Consider the following 27,643-nt stretch of genomic DNA (forward strand, 5'->3'; position numbering starts at 1 on the left):
CCTCCTGATATTTCCGCTGTTCTTTAAAGTACGAATTCATCAACGAGAATATTGGAATACTTGGATATTATGGTAATAATTATTCGATAGTTCAAATCAGAGCTCAATATGCGAGCACAGTTCTCAGGCTTCCAGACATGCCGTATGTCCTTTCAAGCGCTTCATGAAATCATCAAACGTTCTATTTCTAGAATATCTTCCTCATCTACCCAAGCTCCCAATCATTTCACTCCTCTGCATGGTGCTTGATCGTACTCCTCCCGTTCTTCGTCACATGCCAAGCTCCTTTCAAAAACTCCTGATCAAGCAAATGCCCTTCCTCCCCAATCTCCAACACACCCACCTGCTCACCCTCAGAATCCACAATCAACGTCTTCGCACCAGGAGTCGTATGATACAAACAGACCTCTACGCCTTGCGAGTAATCATACACCGTCCTCGTCTCATGCCACTTCCCCAGCACCAAAATAGTATTCTCACGAACATACAAGGGTAATGTATCGAACTTATGGTGCTCTTTAAACCAACCCGGCCCCTCCTTTGTCTTGTTGGTGAAGAAATTCGTCCATTTCCCTTTCGGTAGGTAGAACTCCACATCGCCCGACTCCTCGAAGATAGGAGCCACGAGCAGACTATCGCCAAACATGAACTGGCGATCGAGATACCAGGACGTAGGATCATCTGGGAACTCAAGACACATTGCTCGGAGGGAGAGCGGGATGCCGAGCTCGACTGCTTTCTGTGCTTGTGAGAAGATATATGACATCAGACGAGCCTTCAGCGCCGTCCATTTTGACAGCGTCTTTGAGCACCCCTGTTCGCTGGAATCGTCGTCGTCGACTGTCCACGGTACACGGAAAGAGTTACTGCCGTGCAGACGACTGTGCGAGCAGAGAAGGCCAAAGGCTACCCAACGTTTGTAAATCCATGGTGGAGGCGACCCCTCGAAACCACCGATGTCGACGGACCAGAATGAAAAGCCACAGAGACCGAGGGACAGACCTCCACGAACAGATTCAGCCATGGCTTCGGCTGTGGATTCACAGTCACCACCCCATTGGAGTGGGAAGCGCTGCGTACCTGCTGTGGCGGTACGGGCGAATAGGACAGCTTCATTCTCACCGAAACGGTCTTGGATGGCTTCATAGACGACCTTGTTATACAAGAATGCGTAATAGTTGTGCATTTTCCTTGGGTCGAGGGACGAGTCAAACCATTCGACATCTATGGTAGGAATACGTTCTCCGAAATCGGTTTTGATGGCGTCCACTCCCTTGTCGAAAAGTCCCTCGAGACAGCTGACGTACCAGGCGCAAGCTTCGGGGTTTGTGAAATCGACGATGCCCATGCCGGTTTGCCAGAGATCCCACTGGAAGATATCGCCGTTTTTGCGGCGGAGAAGGTACCCTTTGCTGGCTGCGTGTTTGAAAACTGGTGAGGCTTGGCCGAGGTAAGGATTTACCCATACACAGACTTTCTTGACGAGACCTGTCATGAGTTAGTAGAGCATTCGTCCCACTGAACGCTGAGATTATCTTACCAGACGCCTTCAGACGGGCAATTTGGGCTTTCGGATCTGGGAACATCTCTGAATCAAAGACGAAATCGCACCAGTGAAATGCCCTCAGCCAGAAGCAATCAAAATGAAAGACTTCGACTGGGATATCTCTTGCTTTCATTCCTTCGAGGAACGAATTAACGGTCTTCTCGTCATAATTAGTGGTAAAGCTGGTACTTAGCCAGAGTCCATAACTCCAGCTTGGGACCTTTCCAGGCCTGCCAGTAAGAATTGAGTACTTAGTCAATACCTCTTTAGGCGTTGGACCGTAGATTATGTACCTGTTCTCTTAGCCCAGATTAAGCCCAAAATCAAACTATGAACTCACCACTTCAGTCTCTGTCCCTCCACACTAGTCTGCACACGACAACACCTCTCACTCCCAACTTCAAGTTCCACTTTATCAGGCGTATCAATGAATATCCCATATCCCCTCGAACTCATCCAAAAAGGCACATTCTTATACGCCTGATCACTGCTCGTCCCACCATCCGCATTCCAAAGCGTAATAGCCTGACCTACCTTATTGAAAGCACCAAACCTCTCTCCAAGACCATGCACAGACTCGCCTACCGAAAGTGTACTCTGCGTGAAGATATAATGTTGGAGCTTCGACATGTCACCCGTCTGCATCTGGTTGCCAGGTCCGGGACTGTATGCGAAACCTACACTGCGGTTGAGCAGCGAGGTGAGTTCTTTCGAGCCATCGGTGGCATGGAAGCGGATATCGAAGTCGTGATTTCCGGTCTTGATTGTGGCTGAGATGGAGCCTGATTTGAGTGTTGTGGAAGTCGAGGTTTTCGTGATTGCTGGGTCGCATTTCTCGGGTTTGCCTGCTGGGTAGAGGTCGAAATGAGGACCTGGGTTGAGAGCGCCGAGCCAATGTGTGGTTTCGACAGAGATGACGCCGTCGAAAGGAGCTCGGATATCCTTTTTGGATTAACTTGAGAATGTTAGGACAACATATGTATTTCTTACAATTGTGAGGGTTGGAAGGTTCAGCGAGTCTGGTCGCTGGAGAATCCTCTTTGTCGGGCAGAGCAGACTCAGAGCATTTCCTGAGGGATGCTCTTGAATCGAGTAGACTTCCTCTGCGTATTCAGGGCGTTTGTCTTCTGCCACCATCCACATACCATCGCGGAACTTCATGGTTGCGGTTGTTTTGGGTAAGAACTACCTACCAGAGCTTCAATTTTAAAAGCAACGGAGAAACAGGAGAAGTAATAGCACTGACACTTCAAGGAAGCACAAACAGCAATTTCAAGACGTAAACAGAGAGAAGGAGAAAAACACTAGAATAATCACGATAGCAGGAACGTGTTTCTAGCTATCGGGTGATATTTTTCCGTATCGCTGGAGCTATCGTCCACAAAAATATGCAATGACGATGAATCAGGGTGCAGGGCGTTGTATTCTGCCTGAATGCAAATGAGGGGTCGTGATAGGTACGTACGTGCCTGGCCATCCGCACGTATCACGACCCCAGAAAAGGGGCCAAAGGTGGGAATACCCTCGTATGACCATGGACGTGGGAAGTGGCATGATGCGGGGTGTTTCCCTCGCCGAGAGCCGAATTGAAGATGATTTGGTTGATCTGATTTCTTCGACTTATTTTAAGCTTTGAGTAGTTTGTCCATGTTGTGGAAAAGCGGGCAGAAGAGCCGGTTTAGCTCGCCCAGACAAAGTCGACTGGTTTTCAGTACAGAGAGTGTTAGGATCGGTATCGCGGATTCTTTTCGTAGACTACCAAGCATAGCCAATGTGCTCTCAGGATGCATTGAACAGAAGAAATCGAAGCTGTTGTGCAAGAAGAGAGAGTCACTGAAATTTTAGTGATTATGCCCCCAGCCCTCGGGTGACTTTTCTGGCAGTGGCATCACGCTACTGTGAAATTAGCGAAGTCCTGCCGAGCACTTCAGTGAAGGAAGAAAGAAAGCATTGTCGTGCCATCAACAACAATATCAAAACATAAGTGTTCCAATACAATTAGATCTATTACAATCGCTGCTCTGGCCTCTGCTTCTGCGCCATATTGATCCACTCATAATCATCCTTCAAGAACTGCTGAGCTCTTACATCTCCAGACCGAGCATGTCCTTCAAAGTTCTCTACTCTCGCAGCACGTCCACACAGTCTTCCGAGCTCACCACTCGCCTCCTCAGATCTCACTTCTTGGTATGTGCAGGTTTTCAAGTACTTGCCAACCCAAAGACCGCCGGTGTATCTAGCAGCTCCGCGAGTTGGAAGAACGTGGTTGGTGCCAATGACCTTAGCCTTGTTAGTAATTGTCGCGAGACTGGGAATTTGAAACGTACCTTATCACCATAACTCACACAAGTCTTCTCTCCCAAGAATAGAGCTCCATAATTCGTCATCTTGACGAGTGCCTCTCGTGGATTCTGCGTCAGGATCTGGACGTGCTCACTAGCATATATATCTGCCCATTTATACGCCTCATCCAAATCATCCACGACCCATACCTCACCATAATCTCTCCAACTCGTACCGGCTAACTTTCCAGTCGACATGTTGGGCAAAATCACATCCACTAACCTCATAGTCTCCCGTGCCAGCTCCTCTGATGTGGTGATGAGTACAGCTGGCGTATCGGGGCCATGTTCAGCTTGACTCAACAGATCGGTGGCCACGGTGAAGGGATCCGCGAACTCGTCGGCCACGATCAAAACCTCTGTTGGTCCAGCGAAGAGATCGATTCCTACAGCGCCGAAGAATTGTCGTTTTGCTTCTGCGACGAATGCGTTTCCTGGCCCGGCGATGAAGTCTACCTTAGGGATAGTTTCTGTTCCCAGCGCCATTGCCGCGACTGCTTGGACGCCCCCGAGAATATAAATGGAATCTGCGCCTGCGAAGAACATAGCTGCGACTGTTGCTGCGGGTATAGATCCATTGATTGGGGGTGTGAAGCCCATTACGTGTGGAACGCCAGCGACTTTTGCGGTTAGGATAGTCATATGTGCAGATGCTAGGAGAGGATATCGACCACCCGGAATATAACTGCAGATTGTCAGTAAATGCAGAATGTAGATTAACGAAGGTACGTACCATCCAACAGAATTAATCGGAATATTTTTCTGCCCCAAAAACACTCCAGGCTGAATCTCCAGCTCAAACTCCTTCAGGCTATCCTTCTGCGCCTGGGCAAATGTCCGCACGTTATGCTGCACTTGCTTGATATCCTTGATGACTTGTTCAGGTAGCGTAGCGATGATCTTCTCGATCTCGTCTTTTGAGAGTTTGAATGATACTGGTGACCATTTGTCGAATTTCTCGGAAAAGGAACGAACTGCTGAGTCCCCGTCTTTTCGTATCGAGTCGATGACGCCGGCCACGATGGATGGGACATTGGAGGGTGCGTTACTAGTGGAAGATGCTGTGCTTGAAGCACCGGCTTTGAGATGGCGTGCCATATTTGTTTATTGTGTGTTAAGTTCCTGGAATTTCTTAAATTTGAGAAATGCCGATTGTGCTATTTCGCAGATTGCTTGCAACAGCTTTGATAATAAATATTTTAAGCTTCCATCTGAACAGCTCTAGGACTTGTGTTCGATCTTATATTGGTCTATGCCTCTTTGGATCATACTTACGGACTTTTCCGCATGTCCCAGCCAAGATGATGGACTTCCTCTCGGAACAGGCACTGTTGACTCTTCGGCTCGGTAAAGTGGGTCCAACATCCCCAAGCGAACCGAAGAATTACACCCAAGTATTCCTTAATGTGAAGGTCGAATACAATCAAGCTAGCATTGGAAACAATACTGAATGGCCGCGTACACGTTCTCTAGGACCGGCGAGGCAGAAATCACAAACGCAGGTCAACAACCTTGCAACTTACAAGCGATTCTGCCCCTCCCCCGCAATCCCGAGTTCGGGACCACATGAATCAGTATTCACCTCACCACAGCTACAGATCCGCAGGTAACCTTTTATACGTCCAAGCAAGGTGGGCAAAACCGTTGCCTATATTGAACTCCGCAATTTCTATTCCCGTCTGCGTTCCTCGGAAAGTGTTGGCTGCCTCTTGTTCCTGGATCCATGGTAGCTTCGAACCAGCATCCGAACCTGAAGCGAGATATTTCCCTTGGGAACTCGTTTTGTTTACATTACCGAGATCTGAAGAAGATGTGACATTTGAAAACTGGAAAGATAATGTAAGTTCCCCCTATCATTGATTCTTTTAGAAATGAAAACTGAGTATGATACTTGAGCTATTACAAAGACTCTCCAAGGAACAGCATAGATACAACAGCCACTTCAATTGGCGAGTCCGAAACTACTACCGAGCTCTGAAGATTTGCCCAAGCAAGAAACTACACCATGACACAAGACATGGCATCAAGCGCCACAGCAACTTCAAACCTCACTCCCGCGCAAACTCTCTACGGCAAAACCGCCATCATCAGCGGCTCCTCCTCAGGAATCGGCCTCGCAATCGCGCACGAGCTCGCCTCCCGCGGCAGCAACATCGTCCTCAATTACCCATTCCCCAGCCTCTCCTCTGCCGCCCAATCTCTTATCTCCTCCTTCCCTACCCGCACAATCGCCGTCTGCGCCGACATATCCACCACCGACGGTCCCCAAACACTGATCGATGCAGCAGTCAAAGAATTCGGCAAGATCGATATCCTAGTCAACAATGCCGCACTGGCTGTGAACTTGCCATTCGAAGAACAGACTTTAGAGCACTGGGACTCACTGGTGAACTTAAACGCGCGAGGGACGTTCCTGTTGACACAAGCTGTACTTCCGCATTTAGTCGAGCAAGGCGGCCGAATAGTAAATATCGACAGTATATCCTCACGTGCCGCACCGCCACTACAAACCATCTACGCCGGTACGAAAGGCATGGTAGATTCATTTACGCGATGCTGGGCGAAGGAGTTGCCGCCCAAGTATGGATGTACGGTGAATGCAGTTAGTCCTGGGCCGACGATGACGGAGGGGTTTGCGGCTGCGGGGGAGCAGTTCATGAGAGAGATGAGGCCGGTTATGGAGCAGACGCCGGTGGGGAAGAGGATGGCGAGGGTGGAGGAGATTGCGTTTGCGGTGGGGTTTTTGTGTGAGCCGAGGGCGAGCTGGATAAATGGGTTGAATTTGACGGCTAGTGGGGGGTTGTTTATTGATTGAGATGGTGGCTGTGTTTATGAGTGAATGATGAATTTATGAGAAGTGCCTTGGACTGATGCTTGAAAAATCCTGGATTGGAGCAAGTCGTGACAGAAATGTATAGCGTTCTTTGTGTAATAAGAGCCATTTGGATTTCAGTGGATTCTAGCGAGCAAGAAAATACGACCGTCGAGTAGAAACAATCATTTTGCAGCAGATCTGCATTGTGTCAATGAATCATTTCCTCACACGTCTGTTATCTTTCCATCCAGAGAATCATACTTAACTATTTAACTCTGGGGAAATCTTTGTACTCGAAATTGATTTTACATTCTATTTTGATTGTTCGCCATAAATAAGTATCCCCGCCAGCAATTTCTAGAAGTTAGTTGACAGCGACGAGGAGAGTATTTTGCCGACAACAAACTATGGCGAAGGAACGGATCTAAGTTTGCTCTACTTGGGAGGAATAACAGGTAACGTAACATAATTCTCCCTCTCTCCTCCAAAATGCAGCACATTCGACCCCTTGAACCTACTAGCCGGTCTATCCACGTCACTCGCATGCTGGAAAATCCCACAACCCTGCGTATCTCCACTCGCAACCTCCAGCACAATCTTCCCTCCCTTCTCAACCACCACATTCGTAGGCCAGATCTCCACATCAACTCCATAGACCTCGTTTGCTTGTACAGGTTGAACCTCGGTTGAGAGGTACTCTCTGTGTGGCATGTATTCCCGATGTCTAGGATTCTCGTCGTGAATCTTGCGATTGGAACAGCGAAGCCAGCCTTTGGTGAGTGGTACGCCGTCTCCGGCTGTGCCTGTGTAGAGGACTTCTTTGCCACTGGGATCGATGTATCGCAGGGTGAGGAATAGATCAATGTCTTTGTCACCAGTCTCCTTCTCGCTTGAGTCGGGAGCCATGGAAACATTGAGGTGTGCAAGAGCATGACCGGTGATTTCAGTCTCTTGCTCAAATGGTGCTGTCTCGAATCTCGCGAAATGATCTTCTCGATCGATAGAGCCGAGTGCAGAGTAGGAGATTTGGGACTTCTCGTTGGACTTGGCTTGCTTCGGGGAGAGGCTCTTGTCTGATCCCAGGTAATACTTGGTGTACAGGGTTGAAGGAAGGGGCCAAGCGGATTCCTCTCTCTTCGTGTATGCCGATTCTGCCACAACGTCGTTGAAGCCAACGTTACCTTTTCGGATTGTCAAAGTAACAGGTGCAACTTTTCCAGGTGTGGTCCATCCATATGAATCCTCTCCTTTCAGGAAAGCGTCGAGGAAAGATTTTTGTATCTCGACCTCTTTCTGGTAGCTGTGTCAATGTTAGCCTCAAGACTATAGATATTTGTAAAAAGGAGCGAGATCTTACTAGAATGGGAGATCGTGACGACCAGTGATAAATCTCAGGTACTTGAACTTCGATCCAGCCCACCTATACCCTTCCACATTCCCTCTCAGATGCAAATTGATACCACCCCAATTTGCTACCGAAAGCAGCGGCACTTCAATATCCTCAAGACGGAACTCTTTCGAAGCGTAGTAATCATCGTCTCGATATCTATTTAATTCATTGTCTTCCGTCTGATCCTTTCGGTTCTTCTTGAGTGCCTCTTCTGACAAATCTCCTTCGATTGTGTCTTCCTGACCTCGTGCCCCAGGTCCATCAGGCGGGAATGTCAATTTTGATCGTCCTGGCTTTCCATATTGGTTGACCAAGACTTGACGATTCCACCAAAATGAGATGAACTTGTTCGAAAGGATTCCTCCATGCCTGCACCGGTCTCGGTAGTAATCAGCCATCCCTTCCCATGGTATGATCGCAGCCAAGCCCTTTGGTCTTCTAGCTGCAACTCGCCATTGACTACCTAATTTTATGTTAATACCAGTTTCTTGGGTCATGTGGTGTTGAAATTACCTGCAAAGTAGCTGATCCCCAAAAGTCCAACTTTGCCAGTACTCCAAGATTGCTCAGCAGCCCATTCCACAACATCAAAAAAGCATTCACTTGTCCCCCGACTCATAGTATCCAGCAATCCTGGACTCTGACCCAGACCTCGCTCATCTACCCGAACTACAATATAACCCCTCGAGGTCCAGAAGACTGGATCTGGAGTCTCCCAAGCGCTGTACTTGCTTCTATGCTCGGGATTGACCTCGTCGAAAGATCCCTTGTAGAAAGTGGCATAGGCAATATCTTTGCCATATGGACCGTATGTTATCAAAACAGGGAGTTTCTCTCCGTTTTCTGTGCTGATTGGTCTGTACACGTTTGCTCGCACGGGTAAATCAGAAGCTTTGAGAGGAATCGAAACATTCTTCTCGAAGATGAGGCCATTTTCCTCGTCTCGGTGAACGGTTCGAATGTCTCTGATTTGGTTTGACGTCGCCATGGTGTTGTATGACCAATTCAGTTGTGAAAATTACAGCTCCCAAACAAAGTACGAGCTCTACAATGAAAATACGACTTAATCAGATATCGATAAGATACATCATGACATGCCGAGCTCCGGAAACCCTAAGTCCGCTCAGGGACCAGCTGTCCGGAAGGAAGTGGAGGTGGGGGCAGCTGAGGGGCCGAAGGGATCCCGCCTTTTTGTCTTCAGATTGCCCCTCCAAAGCGCGTCACCAGCACTCTAACAACGATCCCGAGTGCGGGGGACCGACCTGCGATGGATTCGGCATTCCGTTGAGTCCGAAATAATTGCTAGAGAACTCATATCTTATGATCTCAGTTCACTTGATCAATCAATCTGTGATTAGCACACAAACTTTTGCACTAAATTTAAAAATGTCTCCAAAACAATACCCAGCTTACACGACCGAAGTACCACCAGCTTCAACGCGTGGGCTCTCCCACCCAAAACGCTTCATAACTACACACGATGAATCCGGCAAAGCAGTTTTCAGCTCTGAGTTGCCAGAGGAGATTCCCTTTCAGCAAATTCCCAAGGATGCCATTTTCTCGCTCTGCTATGCTACGAACCAGACACCAGTGGAGCTGAGCAATAACACTGATGTGAATATTTACTCAAGTAAGTCATTTCTCTGAAACAAGGACTTGTATTCTTACATATGCTTCAGATTATCTCGAAAACTTGCCCGGGGTCATGATACCCGGAGGAACTGTGCTCCGTCTTGTGGATATGCCACCAGGAGCCACATCTCCTATGCATAGAACTGTTTCTTTAGACTATGGTGTTGTGTTGGAAGGATCTGTAGAGCTCATCCTGGATGATGGAGAGTCTAGAGTGATGGAGAGAGGGGACATTAGTGTTCAGCGAGGTACTATTCATGCGTGGAAGAATATGAGTAAGACTAGCTGGGCACGTATGTTGTATATTTTGCAGGAGAGTAAGCCGATTCAGGTTGAGGGGAAGAAGTTGGGGGAAGATTATGGTGGCTTGGAAGTTCCAAAGTCAGGGAATTAAGTTCAATCTCGGTGGTCGAGTTGAAGAAACCAATGAAATTAAAGTCTAGAAAACTTATTCGCGTCTTCTGCTGGGAACCTTACAGTAGTATCACTGCTTGGCTCTGAGATGGTGAATATTTAGAAATTTCAGAGTAGATGGAGATTTCACTAGGACTGGAAAAGAAGCCGTCTCGCTTAAATGTTTTCAGTCCTGCACACAGCAGACTCAAAGATTCCCAGGAATAGGGCATGCTCATTCGCAGCACTTCAAATAGAACAGAAAGGTCAATTATGAATGCGATTTAAAGCGATCCCTGAAACTCCTACAGAAAGATCACCAATACAAATCACAACTACTCAATCCTCCTCGCACTACTAACATCCGGCACCCCCGTCCCCTCCACAATCTTCGATCCAACAACCTCATAAATCGGAATATCCGCCAACACCGAAACAATATGATGCAGCGTCGGCAACGCATCCACATCCAGCGCATCAAACTTAACGCTCGCCCTCGTCGGCTTCTCAACCTTCTTCACCGTACTCGGCACAACCTTCGCCTCCTCCTCATGCGGCACCACCACAGAGTACTCCGCATCAGCTTTCCCCTTCATGTCACGGCCGACCGCGGGGATATATCTGTGCGCCAAGATTCCGTAGTCGGCTTCCCCTCCGATGGTGCCCTTTTCGGTCGCGGGGTCGACAGTCTCGAGACCCTCGAGCGTGAAGTCGCAGAATTTGGCACCTTGCCATGAGGCTGCCATGCGGTAGCTGGATGCTCGGCGGTGGATGTCTATCGCGCAGTACACTTTCGGCATACCGAGCTCGTCTCTTCCGCTCACGATAGGGTCAGTGAGCGATTCGAAGAGGAGAGGCAGGTAAGTCCCATCGATGGTCGAGCCGTCCTTCTTCGTGTACTGCACACCGTGAATGTACAGCCCGAAATGATTGTAGCCGCCGCCTCCAAGCCAGGTCATGTTTCCCAGTGTGGTGGTAGAGAAGCTTGCGTATGCAACTGAGCCGGGAGATTTGAATTTGAAAGATTCATTTGGGAAGAGGTTTTGGAGGAACGTTCGAGAAGTCTTGAATTTGATGGAGGCTGTAAGGAAGGTCTGGGCGAGTGACGGTCGAGGATTGCCCCAGATGTCTTGTCGTGGTCCAGGTGCTGGGCCGAACGCAACTGGCATACGCCAGTAGACGTTTGGGTTTTTGTTTCGATGCCATTTGGTGAAGATGTTGGTTGAATTGTCGTATTCGTCGAAACCGAAGTTGTATGTTGTGTATTTCATCACTTGGAAAGTCAGTGTGGTTCTTGTAGTTGAGAAGTAGCCACTCACTGTCAATTGTGGGCTTGCTATCAACACAATCCTTTCCAGCTTGGCGAGAGTAGTCTTGGATGTTGTTGGCTCGTTCGTAACGAATTTTCTCGTATAATTGCAATCGCTCGGGAATCTCTTCTGGCGTGGTACCTAGAGGGAGAACAACTGAAATGGTTGTAGCGTCTTCCATAGCAACTCCACCACCTTGCCCTTGATCTAGTCTTGTAAGAATTTGCCCAACATATTGATGGAAAGAACTGACGTGGAAGGAATGGATGCGCTGCATCGCCCAAAATTGCCAATTTGCCCTTCACCCACGTGGGCAGAACCTCCATGTCGAGTAGCTTCCACACCTTCAAGCTCTCTGGATCGGCTTTCTTGAACAACGCAAGAAGCTTTGGATCGAAATCTTGATAGACTTTGAGAAGTTGATCTAGCGATCCTTGCTTATTCCATTCTGTAACTGATTAGCATATCAAATCTCTCAATAGGATGGAAACATACCCGTAGAACCACCGTGCGACTCTTCTTCTGGGTGAATACAGATGAAGTTCAGTAACTCATTGTTGTCGCATGGATACACAACAACTCTTCTATCAGTGCCATACCAGATGACCAACTCATTCTCATTCTCCAAAAGCTTTGCAATCTGTGGGTCTTCGCAGGCTGCTTTCCGGTCAATCAAGAATCTGAAAGCTGCTTTGCCTGAGCCGAAGAGCTTGCTTGGTTTTCCAGATACATATTGTCTCGTTTTTGACTAGGGCACGGGTCAGATAAAGTAAGTCCAAGATCCGAAGTTCACTCACATATATCCCATCAGCACCCAAAACCAAATCCGCCTGCACCTTCTCCCCACTCTCCAAGACAAACGATGCATTCTCCGGATCAACTTCGATAACTTTACTTGACAGATGAAGTTCAGCAGGTTTGCCCTTGCCCTCCTTTCCAGTTGCCACTAGCTTCAATCTGTCGTGTAGCCTGACGCGATGTACCAACATCCACGGATGCTGCCACAACTTATTCTGCTCCTGGAGTTCCACCTTCCGAGTCTCAACGCCTTTTAAACCGTATTCTGCTAATCTGCACATCTCGACTGCGCCGAAGTCTTCTGCCATGATTCCATGCCGTCTGAGGAGTCCGTTGGCATTAGGGGCGAGGTGGATGGCTGCGCCTGTTTCGCTGGTGGATTGGGATTGTTCGTAGAGCTGGTGGTACGTTAGAATACAAGTATCAGTTTGATAAAGTAATAACTCACAGAAACATTGTGTCCATTTTTTCTCAGGCCGATGGCAGCAGACAAACCACCAATACCAGCACCTATGATCGCAATATTTAGTGGTCTCGGTCCACTTGTACCATTGGTATAACCATTGGTATGACTATTGACATGGCCATTACTGTAGCCGTTCGCCATGGTGTTGTTCTCCGGATTGTAGAGTTTGGTAGCCATTTTTCTATTGTGTAATGAAGACGAAAGAAAGTAAACAACGAAGCTTTGAAAATTCTTCGAACGAGAGAACGTGAAAGGCAGTCTTTGATTTAACGAAATAAATTAGATCAAGCTTCGATATTTCCACTACCACTAACAAGCTCACTCCACATTTTGAACCAGAACTTCGGTCCCGAGCCGTTTAAAGTTTCTGGAGCTGTTCGAAACGTGGGGTGCAGCTCTCGCGACAGCATGCTTCGCTTCGGGATGTGGTCAACCGAACCCCTATTTTCTAGGTTCAGTCCCAATTCCTCCACTTGATGCCGAACCCCGCAAATTTTCCACTGCTTACGAGGCCAGGCAGGATTGGGGATATTTTGCTTGAACGGTCAACTGATCAGAGATTGCACTAACAAGCCGATTAGATACGCTAATTGCATAACACGTACATACACTCAAGCATCCATCTCATTTTAACTCCGACAGCCCTTCACAATGTCTGCTGCCCCTGTCGTTCTTGTGACCGCCGGCTCAGCCGGAGTGGGAGCAGCTACAGCGAAGGTATTCGCAACGGCAGGATACAGAGTCGTGATCAACTACTCCAGCAATGAAAAGCGAGCTTTGGATTTGTTGGTCGAGCTCGAGAAGCTCTCGCCAATTGGACCATCACAAGATGGAAAGCAGAATTTCCTTAGTATCAAAGCCGATTTGACGCGAAAGTCAGATATTGCACGATTGGTTGATGAAGTCATAAATGGAATGGGAAGAATTGATGTGGTGTTTTCTAATGGCGGTTGGACTGAGGTCACAGAATTCACAGATCTGGATGACAATCTCGATGAGGATGTTTGGGATCGCTGCTGGAATATGAATGTTAAGTCGCATTTGTGGTTGTTCCACGCTGCGAAGAAACACTTGGAAGCATCTGAAGGATGTTTCATTACAACGGCTAGTTTGGCTGGTGTCAAGCCTAGCGGTAGTTCTATTGTGAGTTGCTTTCATCGTAAAGCGTTCTACGGACAGGTCAATACGCGAAGGATGACCAGCCCTCTCCATCTTCGTCTTCACAGTAAGCTCGCTAATCAATGGCTAGGCATACTCCGTAACCAAAGCCGCACAGCTTCACCTAGTCAAGACCCTCGCCACCATCTCCGGCCCAAACATCAGAGTGAACTCTGTGTCTCCAGGTCTATTGCTCACAGTATGTCGACTGAATACCCTTATGACGGAGACTAACACACACAGGAATGGGGGTTGAAGTTTTCCCCAGAGAGGCTGGAGGCTTCCAAAGCTAAGACCAAGTTGAATCGTTTCGCTACGGTCGAAGACGTTGCAGAGCAAGTATTGTGTTTTGCCAAGAGCAAGACTGTGACTGGCTCGAATGCTATCATTGATGCTGGGTGGTCGTTGTAGATTGTAGAATTTAGGGACCTGCATTTGCAATGGCATCAATATCGGCCCGCCGCAAATGATGCACAAAATGACGCTATCAATTGCTCATGACAGCCCTAGCTGCGCTTCCTAGCTCCGTGATTAACTGGCTGAGATTCTCCACCAAGGGAGGCACTGCTGTCTGTTCGTTTCTAGCAGACTCTTGGTCATCTATGCCTTTCAGCACGTTGATGATAGCGCTCATCACTTTCTCTGGTTCCGAGAGTCTAGCGACTTTCCCAGCAGCCGAGAAACATGGCATCCCGCTTCCTAATGCCACGAATCTCTTCACATCTTCCACTTCGTCGCCGTCCAGCCAGACCAGCAAGTTTTCATCGCTAGAAGAATGGCCAACAGTGTGAATTCTCTCGCCCCCTAGTCTCAGTACTCCGTAAGCCCAGAATGTCAGACTTGCGTGATACACAGCGACGGCAAGAAATTCCCTTGCTCCCCCGAGCATTTTTGCGTAGCGCACGACTTGCCCAGCATGCCATAGCGCAGTTCGAGCTTCCCGACTTTCTACCCAGGTTTGGAGGCCAGGATACACTCTTCTAGCCTCTTCATCTCCTTCCCTACCAGCAAACAATTGGATATCATTGAAAGATACATGCAAATGAGTAAGGAGGAGAGATGCTAGAATTTGAGATTCGAGGGTACTAGTAGGAAAAGCTTTTGCTTGGCGACTGGAAACCTGCACATTGGTGCTAGGAAGTGAGACTGTGAAGTGTTGCAACAATTGGCAGAGCTCTTGGTGTCTGTGCCCGATGACCAAAGCATTAGAGCCGTAAGATTGGTTAGGAGATGGATGTGCCTTGAGCACCGAGTTCAGGGTACGAAACTCGAGGATCAAGCCCCACATCCCATATGCAACCAGTGATAGACAAAGTGGTATGTCGAGCTGGTGATGTGCCCCGGGCGCGTTTAGAGGAGAGAGGTCGTAAAGACATTGAGGAAGTGATGGAATACGATCGGTCAGGCTTTCCGATGGGTATAATGCTTTCCAGGCTGTGGCGGTCGGAGCCAGAAAGAGGGCGTTCGGAAGAGGCAGAGGTAGGGTGAGTTCCGCATATGAAATGATAGTTGGGACTACAAGGCACATGCTTGTCTGGGCATCACGGATGAAGAGATGGAAGATGAGCCTGAAGAAGTATCAGCTCGGCTTATTAAGAAAGGCACTTGCAAGGGACGTACCGCTTCAACGATTCTTGTTCAGCCCAAGCTCGCCACTTCTGCTCAAGAACTCTTCCGGTATCCGATTCCAAAGGACGGATGGTTTGGTAACTTGAGCGTAGCATACGACTGGCTCGTCGGCACATCTGGAGATCTTAGCTATGTCATGCACTGTACAAAATTGACGACATACCGTTACGACAACTAAGGCTTGACTTTCTGCCAACTCTGTCTTTCTCTTGTTGCCACTCCAAAGACCAACATCGAGGCTCAGGAGAAATCCTTGCAGTAAGGTTAGATCTCGTGTCACGGAGTTGTTTTCTTCGCACTTTTGCACAGATATGCCAGTTAGTCTCCATTATTTTCAAGTCGATACAACAGAAATACTGACCACTTTTGGCACAGAGAATCGAACAGCCTCCTGAATTGCAAAGCCCAATTTTCTGATCGTAAGCGAGGAGCTAAACATGGCACCAGCAGCCAGAAAGCTCGCCAGCAACTCTGGTCTGAGCTTGTTTATCTTCAGCGTCGGCAGATGTATCCAGGTATCATTCTGCGCAATATGAGAAGCCAAAAAGCACTGCATCAAGCTGTTCAAAAGCTCAGCTGAGGGGAACGATGACATAACCTTCGGGAAGTTGCCTCGTTCACAGGTACTGAGAATCATAGCAACGATCTTGTCTCGTGCTTCGGGCCCAAAAACTTTAGCAGCCACTTGCTCGCTAACGACAAATTGTGTTCCTAGATTGGGAGCATCTTCCGGTTGGAGATTGAAATTTGATTGCTCTTGATGTCCAGCATCTTGCCGCACCGGAGTCCAGCACCAAAGTGATCGCTTGAAAGCCTCCGTTCCCAGGGCTAGGCTCTCAGTTGATGGTTGATTCGTAGCCTCTGACTGGGGTGTCTCGGCTTGAAATGAGATTGATGCACGATTTGGTGGTCTTGGTACGGATGGTTCTCCTATGCTCTTTCCTTGATAGAAGTCCATAAGGTTGTAGTCTTGATTGTTGAGTTCGAGATTCGAATCCTGGCCAAAGGAAAAGAGATCACGAAATGCTGCGGACGGAGTTTCAGCTCCGTCTACGTGCATCTGACCATCGTAAGGTCCGGCTTGGTGTGGCATCATGATTTCTCTTAGGAAATCGGCGAAAAGATTGTCATTGACTTCCATTATCGCAGCTGTGTTAGGATCTGGAGGTAGCATTCCGGGCATCTCTGGAAGAGGATTAGAGCCTGGCTAATAGAGTTAAGGACGGGAGCATACGATCCATGCCAATCGAACCATTCTGCCCAGTGCCATTATGAGCATTGCCCAGCATCCAGTCCTCGAGCCCTGCACCGTTTCCCGCATCAAAAGTCATATCGCTTGTCCTTCCAGCGTCTGTCATTGCACTATTATTTCCTGGAATAATATTTTCATCGATGCTTCCGCCTCGCCAAGACTCCACATTTCTGTGTTCTTGTTCGTTATAGTCACATCTGATTCCTTTGGACACACATCTTTGACAAGGTTTCTCTTCCTTGCATTTCAGCTTTGCTCCTGCGCATGCTTTACAAGCTTGCGAGACCCGGCCAGCACGTGGCTGATTGCTTTTGCGGCGTCGACTATTGTCTGTATGAGCTGAAGCATGCCTTTTCAATAGATCCCTGTCTGAATTAGTTGAACAGTCTCTTTGGTGCACGAATGAAGATGCAACTAAATCCAGATCTGACAAGTGGAGACTCACGCTCTAGTGAACGACTTCGAACAAACGTCACAACGGTATGACCTTTCAGCTGTATCTATTCGTCACAAGCCACAGAATCAGTATCCGATCTGCCCTAAAGACAACAGGGGAAGCGAATCCAGAACTTACGTGAACGAAAATGCCGAGCTAAGTGATCGACTCGGGAGTAGCTCCTCTGACAGACATTACACTTGAAGGGGCTTGGAGCCGCATTTGGAACAGGAGTCGGGCTTTTGCGGTCGGCTCCGGGATTCTGGTGTTCCATCTGCTGCTCCATGTCTGTACTCCACAGCACTCTCCCGGCGGAGGAAATTGATGGTGGAGGAGGATGGGTAAATGCAACGAAGGTTGTAAATATAAGGGATGTGGAGGAGACGTTGACTCCGACCCGAAACGCGGGGTGCAGGCGATTTTAAAGGAAACCGGGGGCGGGAGTTAAAACTGACTCGTCCGGGGAAGCTGCGGGAAAAGGACGCGTGTCAGCGAATCACTAAATTAGAGGCTCTCGGTTATCTGGGTCGCTAAACGGGGCTCGAACAGGGGAGTTTAGCGAGGAGGCGCTCTATCCCGCGTAAATAAAAGTGGTCGATTCAGGCAAAGTGTTGAACTGCGATTAGCTGTGGATTTGTTAAAGTACTACTTCGTATAAAACTTCTTAATGTTGCACGAATACTTAAAGAGTATTTTAAAAGATAGTCTGAAAGTCTTAATTACTTTTTCTCATTGATTATTAAGAAATAAACTGTTAAACAACTAGTTGTAGTGTTCTTCACGTGCCTTAATCGGCCACTGTTATTTATGTGGGATAGGCACTGTAGCTTGATCATGTCCATGCCTGTAATGAATGACACTTCGCTGAATTACTGTTGGCAGACTGGTGATATTGGACCATGTTCTCATTAATACTCTTGAAGTACATGTCCGTATCCAATCATACTTGAAGTATCTCCCCAAAGTCAAGTAACTAAAGCACATCTCTTGGCAATCTCTCAACATGACAACTCGAACCTAGTCCTAAAAGACAATCTATTCACCAACCTCCCGATCATCATCCCAATGAACATACTTGACTACCGACCAGTGCCAAGTGGCATGTCGAATGCGTTTGCCAAAGATGTAGATCGGGATAGCAAACAAAAGAATGGCCGCTGCAATGCCAGCCATCGTACCATACGCATTGAGATATCCGACCTTTTCAATCCAAGGGTTGGTATAGAATGACAGGAGGAATCCGAAACATGACTTCAGCGCCATGGAAGTGACAGTGACTTCGCCGGCAATAGGTCGGTAGCAGTCGATGGTATAGACAAGAGAAACGTTGGTGGCCTGGACAATTGAGAAGTTCACTATAGATCTGTTAGCTCGGAACAGCATGAAATGGCGAATATACTTACAGAGACCAAGACCAATTGTGGGACAAATCCAATGAAGCTTGTTCTGGATCCCGACTCCAAACAATATGAGTCCCAACGGCGTTGTGATTAAACTGATAGCGATGGCTGGAAGTCTCATTTCTGGCTCTCTCAGACCTCCATTCCGCTTGGTAAAGTAGTCCGTCACTTTATCACTCAAATGACCTCCAGCGAAAATTCCGATAAGAGATCCGATGATGGCCGAGATGAAGCAAAGCCCTGTCTGCCAGGCCACAAACCCATATGCTGTGTCGAACGCAGGAGCGACGTTCGAAGACACAGCGACTAGAAAGCCGATTGTGACGGACATTACAAGGGAACCCCAGAGAACAGGAGGAAGTACGACAAGTGCAATGGGTCTGAGGAAAAGGTCGAGTAGAGACTCATTGGTGTATATACCGCTGAAGAGCTTGAGATTTTGCAGATAGGTCTTGCATTTTGGGATGGTTCGGGATCCATTCTCTGCGAGTTCGATTGATGTAGTTCCCAGCTTTTCATCAGAGACACCTGTTTCTGAGCTGCTAGTGGTTGGTGTGATATCTCTAATGTAGCTTGTCTCTGGAAAGGTGAAAATGACGAGAATGAGAAGCGTGCCGATCAGAGCTGCGCCGACGTAATAGATGGTTCTCCAGGTGTTGTGGATGGTGATGAGTCTGCTCTAGTCAGAACAGATGCTCATGCGGAATGTAGGGAGGAAGATGCTTACCCAGCGATAATCATACCACCCGCTACACCACAGGATAATGCAGATGTGTACATACTAAAGGTCATTAGTTACATTCAGTACATGTGAGACGATAGTACTTACGCCATCACCGCACCACGCTCGTGCAAGAAGAATACTGCAAGTCATGTCAGCGTACGTTTCTATTCTAATCCAAGACATTGACCTACCATCAGCAATGGAGAGAGGCGCCATGGTCTCAGCAGCTCCCGATGCGAGCCCCATCAAGATACGAGCAGCCAAAAAGCTTCCATATACCTTGGTAAAGGACAACCACAGGGCAACAGCGAAGTATAAGGTGTAGGAGGCAATATAAATAGGGCGACGACCATATTTGTTCACCAGTGGCATCCAGACCAAGTTACCCGTTCCTTGGAGAAGGGAAGTAGTGGTGAAGAAGTATGCTGTTTTGGCGATGGCAGCAGAGATTCCATCTGGGCCTGCAATGGGAGGGAAGAATTCGAGAGCTGTTTCAAGGATGGCTACCGATGGTCCAGCGGCAAGAAAGTTGCACATGAACATGGCCAGGCAGATGAGAATTGCCATGTAGTACTTGCGTGGTTTACTCCTGTGATATAGTCAGCTTCTGTAGAAGTTGTGTAATGCCTGGAGATGGCGAACCAATTCAGAGGATCATTGGGATCTTGAGATGGCGTTGGGATCAATATGATTTCGTTCGTGTGCTCATCTCTTTGGCGAACGCTTCCTAGTGTTTGGATCTTCTTGATGGGTTCTTTGGTACCATGGTTGGTGTTGATTGGCTCAATCATTGTTGACATTGTTGCTGCAGAGTGATTCGGAATCAAGTTTTGATATTGGGATATAAAATTGAAGAACTGAAAACGGGCTTGAACTTGCGACTTGTCAAGTTGAAAATCGTCAGATGAATAGGCTGATCTTCATTCGATGTCAAGAGGGCAGCTTGTCTACATGATGTAGATATACAACACCAAGCCAAGATGCCATCAATTCGAAGTCGTGAGATTGTTGACGCCTCCCCCGCAGACCCGCAAATCAGAAGTCGAAGGCCAGGCGAGTCTGTGCATACGACTTGGAGATCTTGGAGATGCTCCTCACGAGTCGTACCTCTGTAGGCGTCAAGAACTTGGCTGACTTAACCCTGTATGGCCAAGACCCTTTTGGTGTCTGGGCAAGAACTCCAAGCTTGCAACGCGTGTTGTTGAATGCGGCATGTGGAGATAGCACAAGCCGATGTGGAGAGGAACGCGGCTCGATCGAGTCATTTTGTGTCCACAACCCGAAATACCTGATGAGAGTAAATCAGCTAGACGAGTGTGGGGTAATTAGTTCAATCGCGGGTATCATAATATTTTCATATACCAGGGTCCGAAAATCGCTAGATAAAGTTGTTTACTTTGAATTTTTCTAGATCTGACATTGTATCCTGTTGACTGTTATTTTATTTTACCAAAGACGGAACTTAACTTCACTATGGCAATTCCTCCACTCCCAATCGTCTGGCATAAAGATGCCCCAAAAGACACCTACGAAAAAGCACGGGTCGGGCGAGTATTCAATGCAAGAAGACCAAATCGCTATCCCAGAGCAGTGGTTGAAGCAACACATCCAGCACATGTCCATGAAGCTGTCCAGCTCGCCAATAAACTCGGATGCAGGGTCTCGGTTAGATCTGGTGGGCACAGCTGGGCCGCATGGAGTGTTAGAGATGATGCTATTTTGATTGACTTGGGGAATATGAAGTATCTAGAAGTGAATAAAGAAAAAATGATTGTTGCTGCATCGCCGAGTACCACGGGGATGATGCTAAACGATAAGTTGGTACCAGAAGGTTTGTTGTTTTGTGGTGGACATTGTCCCGATGTCGGAATTGGTGGGTTTCTGCTTCAAGGTGGAATGGGTTGGAATTGCAAGGTATATGTTAAGATCATTGATGAGTTTTGCTTTTGCTGACAGTACTAGAATTGGGGATGGGCTTGTGAGCAGATCGCGGGTATTGATGTGGTGACTGCCGCCGGGGAGAGCTTACACTGTAACGAGACAGAAAACAGTGACCTGTTCTGGTGCGCACGAGGGGCAGGACCAGGTAAGAAACGTAATTTTGTAGCTGGAGATGCAAAGCGCTCACGCTTGTCAGGTTTTCCTGCCATTGTGACCAGGTTTTACCTCAAGGTTCGCTCCAGGCCAGAGGTCATGCTAAAATCGATTTTCATCTATCCAATATCACAGTACAAAGTCGTCATGGACTGGATCACAGAGGCAAGTCTCTCGGTACTGGGTTGCATACTTCCAGTTTAATAGAAACAGATATCTCCCACATCAGACGATGGCAACGAAATCGTAGCTGTTGGACTTACGCCTCCGGGGCTCGACCAACCATGCATCATGGCCAACACCGTAACCTTTCAGTCAACACACGAAGCTGCCCTTGTAGCTCTCGAACCTATAAACAGTACTCGACCCCCGGGAGCTCTTGTCGAAATAATTAGCGAGCCAACAAGCATTAAAGAACAATACGCCGACCAAGCTGCTGCCAATCCTTCGAACCATCGTTATTGCGCTGAAAATGCATATTTGGCAAATAACTCAAATGCGACGGCTGTTTTAGAAAAAGCTTTCACGACATTACCGCACAAGAAGAGCTTCGCATTATGGTTCAGCATGGCTCCTGGTAGCCGAAGAGTTTTGCCAGACATGGCACTGAGTATGCAATCGGATCATTACTTTGCCTTGTACACTATCTGGGAGAAACCTGAAGACGATGTGAGATGTAGAAATTGGGTTCATGATATTATGAAGGACGTTGCTCTGTCAAGTGTTGGGGCGTACCTGGGCGACAGTGATTTTCAGCAGCGGAAAACGAAGTTTTGGAAAGATGAGAATGCGGAGAAGCTGATGAAGTTGAGGAAGAAGTGGGATCCTAAAGGGGTTGTCAGTGGATATCTGGATGCTGGGGATGTCAGCGGTGTGAATGGTTTAGACAACCAGGAGTGGGTGGCCAACTCATTGTCATAAATAGAACGGCGAATTACTTCAATACTATACTTTTTCCCGATCAGTACTACCTTGCGTAATTGCTAGAGTGTTCAAGTATTTCTTACTAAGTTATCATATTCTTAAACATCATATAGCTGCAAGTTTAAAGCAATAGGCGAATAAGCGCAGTCTTTACAAAATCGGCTTTGAATTTTCTACAGAGAAATATAGACAAGTCAACTATACCCGATAATTGGGAAGTTCACGTTGTTTCACGGGGAGGAAACGGCGTTGGAAGGATTCGAATTGGCATTGTCGATTTCCTAAGTAACTAGCTCAGACCCCTCATGTCCTAGATCCTCCTTAGTACATTCATCGTGCCAGTTCCTCCATGTACCGAGTCCACAATGCACAAAAACATTTTGGTCAGGAACAAGCCCGATTTCCACCCAGATTTATGTAGCCTCCTTCCTTTATCCGCAATAACACCTGTTGTCAAAGCAGTCATAATTCTTGCCCTGAGCCGAACACTGTTCAAAGTATCAACGAAGCCCAGAGGTCCCAATAAGTCAGCCGGCTTATAAGCTAGCTAATCAGCTAGCTTAAACTTATAAGTCAGTTAGCTAGTGTTTTTTTCTAAGCTAATTAGTAGCTTATAAGCTAGAGGTACTTCTATTAGTGATTTTAGAGTTATTTTAGTAGGGGTTTTAGTGTTTTTTTAATACTTAACTTAGCGATATTCAAGGTCCCGGAGCGAGAAAACTACCTCTAATAGGCTAAAATTAGGCGGTAAAGAGCGGTAGGATAATAATAATCTGTATTATAAATATTAAACTCTTATAATATCTCTTTAATTCTATTAAAATCAGCCTTAATACTATATCTTAACGAACCTCACCTATCGTAGTTAATGATACTACCTCTTAAGGCTCTATGATATTATCTGTACTCTCTGAAGCTAGTATTTTTAGCTATATAATAAGTAATTCCTATATAATATCTTCTCTTATACTAGAGCCTCTTAAAATACTCCGTGATACCTATTAATAACCTGCGGCGATATATAACAAGTTCTATAACTCTTTTTAACTTTAACGCCTTAATCTGCTATCTGATTACTCTTCTTACGTCTATAGTTAGCTTTTATATAATAATCGAGAGGTTAATATAAGGAAATTACCTTATAGGAAGAGCTTAAGTCCTATAATAAAGAAACTAAAGTGTTCCTAGGTCTAGGAGCTTAGATATAATCTTATTAATCTTATAGATATTAAAAAGCTTTAATTTTAGGCCTATAAACGCTATAAGTAAGATTATAAAGAGGCTATCTATACTAATAATATTAGGTTATTATAACTAGCGGTTTTCTTAATATAAAGAATATATCTTTAATAGTAATAGCCTTAAGAACACAGAGAAACACCTATTATAGATATACTACCTAAACACTAGAGGAGATATATAGCGAATAGAAGCTTTAGCTTAACTTATATAACCCTTAAGCTATATAGACAGTAATCCTTACTTATAAATCCTATTCCGATAGAAGGAGTTTAAGAACACGTTTCTTAAATAAGTTATCCTAAATAATATAAAAGTATAGAAAGCTACGTTAAAAAACTTTAAAGGGATATTCCGGATTATAAACTAAGACGTTCTTAATATATTACTAGCTTTAAGCTTAACTATAGCCTCTTAGATTAATTAAATATTTAAGTATTTTAAATTATAGCTAATTATAAAGGTTTAGAACGCTTAATCGAGAGTATATATAACGTTTAATAGATAAGGTTTAAAAAGAGAGAAGATTAGTCTTATTACTATAGTCCTCTACTATCGTGTACTATAAGAAGGAGCTTTATATAGTATAAAAGTCTTAATTTATTAAAGTATTCTAGAGCTCCCTTATAAGAGGAAGCTTTAGGAGTTCTAGTTATATAAGTAGCCTCTAGTTAGCTGGAGCGCCTTAGAGAGTGCCTTAAATGCGTTAAGTGTATAATATACCCTCTTACTTAGCTTTATAATAGTAAGTAAAGCGATATAAATAGTATAGATAATACTACCTGAACTATAATAAGAGTTGATACTAACTAATAGCGTTAGGTCTTAAGCGCCTAATAGCTCTAAATATATAAACTAAGTAAGTCCCTTTAAATACTCTTTCTTTAAATAATAACTTCGATATAATATTAGTAAATATAGCTAAAAGCTCTCACGCTACCTACGCCTCATGTGCCTCTAACCTTGCTACTACTTACGTAGTGAAGAAAAAGACTATAAGTTATTAATTTAAAGATTCTAATATAGTTAGTGTTATAAGGAATTGTTAGAACTACGCTAATACTTATAAAATAAGCCTATAGCTACTATAGCTCCCTTACTACTACTACTCTACTACTACTATTATTATTACTACTATTAACACTAGTACTAACTCCTACCTACTGCCCTACTATAACAGGGGCTATCTGTATTATGCCTTATAGCTACTATATTCGTAGTAGTTTACGAGGTATACTAGGCGACCTTTATTATAATAAAGTGATACCTTCGCGCTGTTTTTATTATTATAAAAATAATAAATCAAGTTATATTACTACTCTCGCTTACGCTGCTGAACTCTTTGCTAGCTACTTAGTAGCTCGGGCTTTCCTAGAGGGTATACGTGTAAGTATTTTCTTATATTATAGTATTAAAATAATAAAGTATTAATGTATTAATATTAAAGTGTTAAGTAAAGCTGACTCTGTAATATATATAAGCTCTTATAGTCCGCTAGGCTACTATTCGAAAGGCCTTAAAGGCTAAGGAGAATAAGGATAAGAATAAGGATAAGATTTATACTATTATCTGTAAGTTATAATAGTAATCTTATAGATTTCAGATATTATCTAACTATTAATATCAGCTGCTACCTCTACTCTTACCTTTACTCTCTATAGAGAGACTACTATTCTCTTCTCTTGCTCTGTTTTTAGTACTATAAGAATAAGCTCCGGCTTTACAGGAGCTACTATTATCGCCCTTATAGCGTATTTAGCCTTATATGCTTCTACCTTAGCGGAGGTTAATATTATAACTAGCGCTACTTAGTAGTTAAATTAATCTTCTCCTCCCTTCTTAGTAAGCGGTATAAGCTTTATAACTTTTAAGTAGTAGCTTAGGAATATTACCTCTTTATTATTATAGTTCAAGCTAGCGTGTTAGTACGGCTTTATAACCCTGAAGTAGTAGCTTAGGATCAGGTCTTATAATTCTACCTCTTCTCTCCTCTCTAATAGCGTTTAAGAACTGTAAATAGAAGGTGAAGAAACATGATAAAAGAAAGTATCTATATAGATTATATAGCTTAAGCGAGCTTCTTAATATCAGCTTAAGAGTCTTAAAGGTTTAAAAGAGTAATAAATACTTTAAACTTCTGCTTTAGTAGGTTTTTAGTTAAGCTATTAGCTAGTATATTATTTATTAAGAGATATGTTATCTAAAAACTCCCCTTTTTATACTCTTATTATAGCTATATATTCTATATATCAACGTGCTGAAGCTTTATTAAGATTCGCTAGTTCTCTTTAACTATCAGCTAAATCGTTTATTTATTATCGTATTATATTCCACGGAGCTCCTATATTAAGCTTTAGCTTTTTAAAGAACTTTTAAAGCGCTATTACCTCTTTAGTAGTCCGTTTTATACTAAGAAGCTCTGCCTCGGTTATTAAAGTAGTAATAGTATCTTATTAGGAGGCTTTCTAAATAATAGCTCCTCTAAATAGTATAATTAGGAATCCTTAGGAGAAACGACACGATTTAGTATTATTTATAAAGAACACGTCTAAGGTAATAAGAAGATATATCTCTTTATCCTTCTAACTATAGATAATAGCTAGGAATCTTAAGCTGAATAGATATTATATAGTCTAATTAACTACCTCTAAATATAGCGCGCTTAGGTTAGTAAGGAAGTATAATAGTTAAGAGGCTATAAAAGCGATATTTAGCTAGAGTATAATAGTTATATATAGTACTAACTTAACCTTCTTTTAATACTTCTTAATTTACTTAAAAGTTGCTATACTAAGGTTCTTAACTAGCTTATAGTACAGGAGAGGCGTGCTAGAGTACTTCCCGTTTACTATATTAAACTTCTAAGCTATTTTCTTAATATAAATATTATATAAGAGAGATATTATCTTCTTTTCCTTATTCTATACTACTTACACTTTTAAGAATTATTCTATATCTCTTAGGACTATTAGCTTATACGCCTTGTATAGTCTGTTTATAATTATTTAGCTCTTTTCGGCGTATCTGATATAATATAAGACCTGAATATCATTAATATAGAACGTTATAAAGATAGTCCTATATTAGTTTATAAAGATATATAACTTCTCTACAAGTAGAGATAAGTCTAGCTTACTAAGTATCTTTATAAAGTCGCTATACTAGAGTATAAGTAAGTCTCTTAAGTTATAAAGCGCTTAGTTAATTTCTACTATTATTCCTAGTTTTTTCTAGTTTTCTAAAGGGAAATATAAGACTAAGGCGCTTTTCTTATCTCTCTTTACGTTAATAAAGGTGTTAATTATATTAAACTACTTTACTTCTAAGTCGAATTAAGCTGCTAGTGTTATTATAACTTAAAATAACCTTACTACGAGTGTAGCTACGTAAGTTAAGAATATTATAGAGTTATCTTATATATTACCTTATATTATAATCTGAGACTTGTAACACTTAAGCTATCTTATAGAATCTACTTTATAAGTAAATACTTACTTTAAGGGAATTAGTAAAGTAGCTACGTTTTCCCTAGGAATTAGTCTCTAATAGTCTCGAGCTTCTAAGTTTAATATCTTCTTTTCTGTATTAGCTTTAAACTACTTGCTATATAAGTAACTCTTTAGCTCCCTCTAGTTTTTAAGTAGCTTTAGGAGCTTCTTTTAATATTAGTTTTATAAGTTAGAGGCTCCTGCCTTTACTCAGATATCTAATATAGCGCTTAAAACTACTACATGAAGTATAATAGTGTTATAGCTATTAGCTTATATCAGAGTCTTACTATAGAAAGTTATAGTAAACTCTTAAAAGCGCGAGTAGCTATCTTATCTTAAAGCTACTACTATAAAGTAATAGCCGCGTGTAATAAGCTTTTCACGTTCTCTCTAAGCTTCTTAAGTTACTTGAATTTAATTACGCTCTATTACTCGCTATTATTAGCAGCTATTTCTAATTACTTATAGAAACTTAGTCCCTATCGCTTTAAGAGGAGCTTCTAGAAGCTTAGTGACTTATTACTTAAGGTCTTATAGCTATTAGCTAGGTAATACGACTTAAGGGTATATTTATTAGCGCGCCTCCTTAATACTTAGACCGGTA

General features: G+C 44.6%; 10 protein-coding genes across 12 annotated transcripts; 4 read left to right on the plus strand and 6 right to left on the minus strand.

The window, feature by feature from the left end:
• Positions 1-52: 52 nt before the first annotated feature.
• On the minus strand, positions 53-3,517 carry ONS95_006457 (uncharacterized protein). 3 transcript variants are annotated; one of them, XM_058499918.1, is made up of 5 exons: positions 2,793-3,517; positions 2,537-2,735; positions 1,887-2,488; positions 1,541-1,839; positions 53-1,488 (listed from the first exon to the last, which is right to left on the minus strand). In XM_058499918.1, exons 2-5 carry the CDS (start codon positions 2,705-2,707, stop codon positions 227-229), a joined length of 2,334 nt encoding a protein of 777 aa, XP_058349752.1. In that variant the 5' UTR covers positions 2,708-2,735; positions 2,793-3,517; the 3' UTR covers positions 53-226. The 3 variants fall into 3 exon arrangements, with proteins under 3 accessions (XP_058349752.1, XP_058349754.1, XP_058349753.1); XM_058499920.1 differs by having other exon boundaries at positions 1,541-2,488; positions 2,537-3,517; XM_058499919.1 differs by having other exon boundaries at positions 1,887-3,517.
• A 230-nt stretch (positions 3,518-3,747) lies between these two features.
• On the minus strand, positions 3,748-4,986 carry ONS95_006458 (uncharacterized protein; the record flags this gene model as incomplete). Its single annotated transcript, XM_058499921.1, has 1 exon — positions 3,748-4,986. The coding sequence occupies one exon, from the start codon at positions 4,984-4,986 to the stop codon at positions 3,748-3,750; it is 1,239 nt and encodes a 412-aa protein (XP_058349755.1).
• Positions 4,987-5,893: 907 nt separating this feature from the next.
• Positions 5,894-6,703, plus strand: ONS95_006459 (uncharacterized protein; the record flags this gene model as incomplete). The annotated part of the gene is made up of 1 exon (XM_058499922.1): positions 5,894-6,703. The coding sequence occupies one exon, from the start codon at positions 5,894-5,896 to the stop codon at positions 6,701-6,703; it is 810 nt and encodes a 269-aa protein (XP_058349756.1).
• A 332-nt stretch (positions 6,704-7,035) lies between these two features.
• On the minus strand, positions 7,036-9,239 carry ONS95_006460 (uncharacterized protein). Its single transcript, XM_058499923.1, has 3 exons — positions 8,607-9,239; positions 8,061-8,556; positions 7,036-8,003 (listed from the first exon to the last, which is right to left on the minus strand). The coding sequence occupies exons 1-3, from the start codon at positions 9,079-9,081 to the stop codon at positions 7,139-7,141; spliced, it is 1,836 nt and encodes a 611-aa protein (XP_058349757.1). The 5' UTR covers positions 9,082-9,239; the 3' UTR covers positions 7,036-7,138.
• An 85-nt stretch (positions 9,240-9,324) lies between these two features.
• Positions 9,325-10,219, plus strand: ONS95_006461 (uncharacterized protein). Its single transcript, XM_058499924.1, has 2 exons — positions 9,325-9,723; positions 9,773-10,219. Exons 1-2 carry the CDS (start codon positions 9,414-9,416, stop codon positions 10,117-10,119), a joined length of 657 nt encoding a protein of 218 aa, XP_058349758.1. The 5' UTR covers positions 9,325-9,413; the 3' UTR covers positions 10,120-10,219.
• Positions 10,220-10,344: 125 nt separating this feature from the next.
• ONS95_006462 (uncharacterized protein) lies at positions 10,345-13,192 on the minus strand. The gene is made up of 6 exons (XM_058499925.1): positions 12,675-13,192; positions 12,226-12,624; positions 11,924-12,176; positions 11,682-11,876; positions 11,438-11,635; positions 10,345-11,391 (listed from the first exon to the last, which is right to left on the minus strand). The coding sequence occupies exons 1-6, from the start codon at positions 12,867-12,869 to the stop codon at positions 10,454-10,456; spliced, it is 2,178 nt and encodes a 725-aa protein (XP_058349759.1). The 5' UTR covers positions 12,870-13,192; the 3' UTR covers positions 10,345-10,453.
• Positions 13,193-13,254: 62 nt separating this feature from the next.
• On the plus strand, positions 13,255-14,723 carry ONS95_006463 (uncharacterized protein). Its single transcript, XM_058499926.1, has 3 exons — positions 13,255-13,835; positions 13,942-14,049; positions 14,094-14,723. The coding sequence occupies exons 1-3, from the start codon at positions 13,344-13,346 to the stop codon at positions 14,259-14,261; spliced, it is 768 nt and encodes a 255-aa protein (XP_058349760.1). The 5' UTR covers positions 13,255-13,343; the 3' UTR covers positions 14,262-14,723.
• ONS95_006464 (uncharacterized protein) lies at positions 13,715-17,545 on the minus strand. The gene is made up of 7 exons (XM_058499927.1): positions 17,306-17,545; positions 17,177-17,231; positions 16,714-17,096; positions 15,841-16,664; positions 15,643-15,777; positions 15,471-15,595; positions 13,715-15,418 (listed from the first exon to the last, which is right to left on the minus strand). The coding sequence occupies exons 1-7, from the start codon at positions 17,451-17,453 to the stop codon at positions 14,338-14,340; spliced, it is 2,751 nt and encodes a 916-aa protein (XP_058349761.1). The 5' UTR covers positions 17,454-17,545; the 3' UTR covers positions 13,715-14,337.
• Positions 17,546-18,202: 657 nt separating this feature from the next.
• On the minus strand, positions 18,203-20,091 carry ONS95_006465 (uncharacterized protein; the record flags this gene model as incomplete). Its single annotated transcript, XM_058499928.1, has 6 exons — positions 18,203-18,522; positions 18,571-19,241; positions 19,295-19,348; positions 19,397-19,430; positions 19,483-19,880; positions 19,934-20,091. 6 exons carry the CDS (start codon positions 20,089-20,091, stop codon positions 18,203-18,205), a joined length of 1,635 nt encoding a protein of 544 aa, XP_058349762.1.
• Positions 20,092-20,764: 673 nt separating this feature from the next.
• ONS95_006466 (uncharacterized protein) lies at positions 20,765-22,306 on the plus strand (the record flags this gene model as incomplete). The annotated part of the gene is made up of 4 exons (XM_058499929.1): positions 20,765-21,205; positions 21,254-21,377; positions 21,429-21,463; positions 21,599-22,306. 4 exons carry the CDS (start codon positions 20,765-20,767, stop codon positions 22,304-22,306), a joined length of 1,308 nt encoding a protein of 435 aa, XP_058349763.1.
• Between the last annotated feature and the right edge of the window lie 5,337 nt (positions 22,307-27,643).

This window comes from Cadophora gregata, assembly GCF_030347475.1.
Source record: "Cadophora gregata isolate MNR1 chromosome Unknown scaffold_18, whole genome shotgun sequence".
NCBI lineage: Eukaryota > Fungi > Ascomycota > Leotiomycetes > Helotiales > Ploettnerulaceae > Cadophora > Cadophora gregata.